Consider the following 3,383-nt stretch of genomic DNA (forward strand, 5'->3'; position numbering starts at 1 on the left):
AAGAAATTGTAAGTTTGTGCCGTTACAATTCAATAACTGACGCTGCATCCAACAAAGCAATCAAGTTGCTTTATGTTGGTTTTTGACTTCAAAGGCTCAAATTAAATATATTTTTAGCAATACTTTTTAATTGGTATTTTAAAATGTTATCTACAATTAAAAAACCTTACACAATGCACAATATTACCTTGTTTTTTATCACGAGTTTAGAAATAACAAATGTTAAATATTATAAAGGGAGTTCAAGGTAACAACAACACTAGACCACCGATTCCCTTTTCAAAGACACCTTTCTCCTTTTAGGTATCTCAAAGTTGACTAAAAAATGTGTGAAAGCCTAAAAAATTAACTGCAAGTTTGGTTTAAAATAATACTGAGAAGTAGAAAGTATTTGATTTTATTTTCACTCTTAAAACAATAATCTTTTCATTCTAGTAATGAAATTCACAACTGTATTAAAATTAGAATTTTTTTTAATTTTAATCTAAATATAGCTTAAGCTAATTTTTGGCACCAAATAGATTACCTTTTTTTTTAATGTATAAACTGCCTTTTAAGTTCCTCACAATATTTGAAACTTAATTTCAACCCTTATAAAAGTTTAACATTTTCAGTTTCCATATAGTAAGAAAGATGGTGTTTGAAATCTGTAAGACTAAAATCACATGTTTCTGTTAAAATGTAAATAATAAAGAATATTAACTTTTTATACAGATTGCATTGCAACTAACCATTCAAAATGTTTTGAGAGATGAAGAATATTTTTTTTCTTTCTTTCTTTGAAGGAATCTTAATCAATTCTTCCAATCTGTTATTCCCTAAACAAACAAAAAGTAAGAACAAGAAAACCCAGTTGTGATATCAATGTGCCAGAAAGGCAAAAACAAGGGGGCAATTAACATATTCCAAATAACTTTTTCATCCCATTTTCGTTGGCAAGTTTCCTAGTCATTGCTTTGCCAATTCATAAACCTAGATTTGATCCTTTGCTTTGAAACTTATCATATCTTTTTTTTATCTCAAAACGGAACAACATAGCAATTACCGGTGAATATAATGCACAAAAGTTAGAAGAAAATTACAACTTGTAAATTTGATTAAGACATCAAGATTCCTTAGTTTTTTTTTCTCTCTTCATCTCTCTCTCTTCACCTTTTTACATGCTCAACCTCTACGCTACAAGCTCATTAACTATAGTTGCATTGCAAGGCTAAAATTATATAAACATGACATAGAAAAAGACAACAAGTGAAGCCCGAAACACAGGGTGGCATCTTTTTCTACCTCAGGACCTCCAAACCTTTTTCCTTCCTCACATGATTCCTCAACCCACCTGCACAACCATTCAATCAGCCTCAACCACCAATTTTGCATATAAACCAAAAAAAATCAATTTTTTAACCTTGGAAATGCATGCAAAGTTAAAAAATTATGACAAAAAAACCCAACTAGAAACAACAAAACAGATAAGAAAATGAAATCAGTAATTAACCCCACCCCTTGAACCCTGCACTGCATATATCAGGCCTAAAAATGTTACTGCGATGATGCAGGAGGCTCAGGAACTGACATATTGTGTAGAATATTGTACTTTTTTCCCCTTTGAACACAGGAAAGTTCCTCTTAATTTATTTTGTCTGTTGCATGTAAAATGGAAAAAAGTTGAGTAGGATGTTCTTGTCTGAGACTCTTTTTTGAGGTTATTGGGATGCGAAGACACACGAGAGATAAACCCAGAGAAAGCAAATGAAATTCGAAAGTCTGCTTAAAAATTAAGAATAAATTACCAATCCCTTAAAAACTAGCTTTCTCCTTAAATAATCCTGAGTAAAACAAATCCTATTTAAAATTCTCAAAGTTAAAACAAAGCACCTAAAAGTTATGCTAAGTAGTTTCTTAAATATTGAAAGAAAAGTTAAATTAGTTCCTGAATTTTACTGAAGTACTGTGTTTAGAGAAACCAAATTTGTTTCTTATTAAAAGCATTCAGATTGTGAAACTGTGAATGTAGCTGTGAGAACAGCTGTTTATCAGACACAAAAATAACATAAACCTGAATCAACAGAAAAAGCCAAAAGAAATTTCAGTTTCTCACTCACACTACCCAAAATGGTAAAAGATAAGAAAAAAAAGTAGAATCAGAAGGGCTAAACAGTACATTGATACGATCAAACAACTGAATTGTATGTAGGGTGAGCCAAGATTGTGCATATCTTGTGTTTGGAGTTTAGTTTCAAAAGGGTAGTGACAGATCTCAGTTAGAAGCATGTAGTTAGTGAGAAAAAAAGAGGTGATCCAATTTTGAGAATAATTGAGTTTACCTTCGGGCTTGCAGTGAGGTGGATCTTCAAAGAGGGAGAGAGAGAATTGTTTGTGGGCGAGGCCAATGTCAAAGAGTATCAACCCTGAAGAAGGGTCATTTACGATTATGTCCTTGACAGGGAGCCACACAAAGAGCTCTTCTTGTTGGAGACCCTCAACTCCTATGAGACTACCATAGGTGAGGTTAGCAGTGAATACTTGTTCAAAGAGGACCCTGTTCTCGTACTTGGTCATGCAAGGTGCATCTAGGAACACTTCCAAGTGGCCATTTTGGGAAAAAGTGTAGGACTTTACCTCTTCTGGCAAGAGGCCAGGGGGTAGTCCTTTGGAACGGAGAAGGTCATGGATGGAGGGAGAGGAAGAGGAAGAGAAAGAGAGATAAAGTTGGAGAGAGAGAAAAACAAAGAGTGTGAAGGAGGGAGTGTTAAAGACTGATGCTGCCATGGTGGTGTTTGCTTAGACCAAAAAGAGAAAAGAACATGAGGGGGTTTAAGTTAAGGGGCTTCTTTTGATGAGGGTGGAAAATGTAGAGACTGTTTAAGAAAAGGTTAGGGAGTGTGGAATGACCATGTTGCCCTTGGTTGGTGACTTCGGTTGTGTTGTGTTGGATGGCTTTTGAGGTTTGATTTGCAACCATATTTTGTGTCACATACTAGTTGCTCTACTCAAACTATCTCAACTACATCCTACGTTTATTTGTTTTATGCTTATGAATGTAGTTGTTGTTCTTTGCTTCAATGTATCTTGTAACTTATCTTGAAAGTTCCAAGCATTGTTAGCACATGCTCAAATAATTACCACCCTTAATTATTGCCCTTGTCCCAAAATATTACTTTCATGTCTACCATCAAAAATAAACTTTTATTGCTAAAATTTCTATCTTAATTAGATAATAATACCAATAGTATATTTCATATTGTAATTCAATTTTGTCTTATACATTTGTAGATTGAATATCAACATCATTGTTTATTAGGAAAATCACTCTCTGTTAGGTATAACACTGCCTCTTGTCTGCTAGGTATATCACTGTCTGTTGGTGTTGTTTTTTTGTGACTATC

The 3,383-nt window shown here is 33.6% G+C and overlaps 1 protein-coding gene across 1 annotated transcript; it reads right to left on the reverse strand.

The window, feature by feature from the left end:
• Nucleotides 1–1,067: 1,067 nt before the first annotated feature.
• Nucleotides 1,068–2,838, reverse strand: LOC137825597 (uncharacterized). The gene is made up of 2 exons (XM_068631300.1): nt 2,322–2,838; nt 1,068–1,333 (listed from the first exon to the last, which is right to left on the reverse strand). The coding sequence occupies exons 1-2, from the start codon at nt 2,764–2,766 to the stop codon at nt 1,281–1,283; spliced, it is 498 nt and encodes a 165-aa protein (XP_068487401.1). The 5' UTR covers nt 2,767–2,838; the 3' UTR covers nt 1,068–1,280.
• Between the last annotated feature and the right edge of the window lie 545 nt (nt 2,839–3,383).

This window comes from Phaseolus vulgaris, chromosome 11 (genome assembly GCF_000499845.2).
Source record: "Phaseolus vulgaris cultivar G19833 chromosome 11, P. vulgaris v2.0, whole genome shotgun sequence".
Lineage (NCBI taxonomy): Eukaryota > Viridiplantae > Streptophyta > Magnoliopsida > Fabales > Fabaceae > Phaseolus > Phaseolus vulgaris.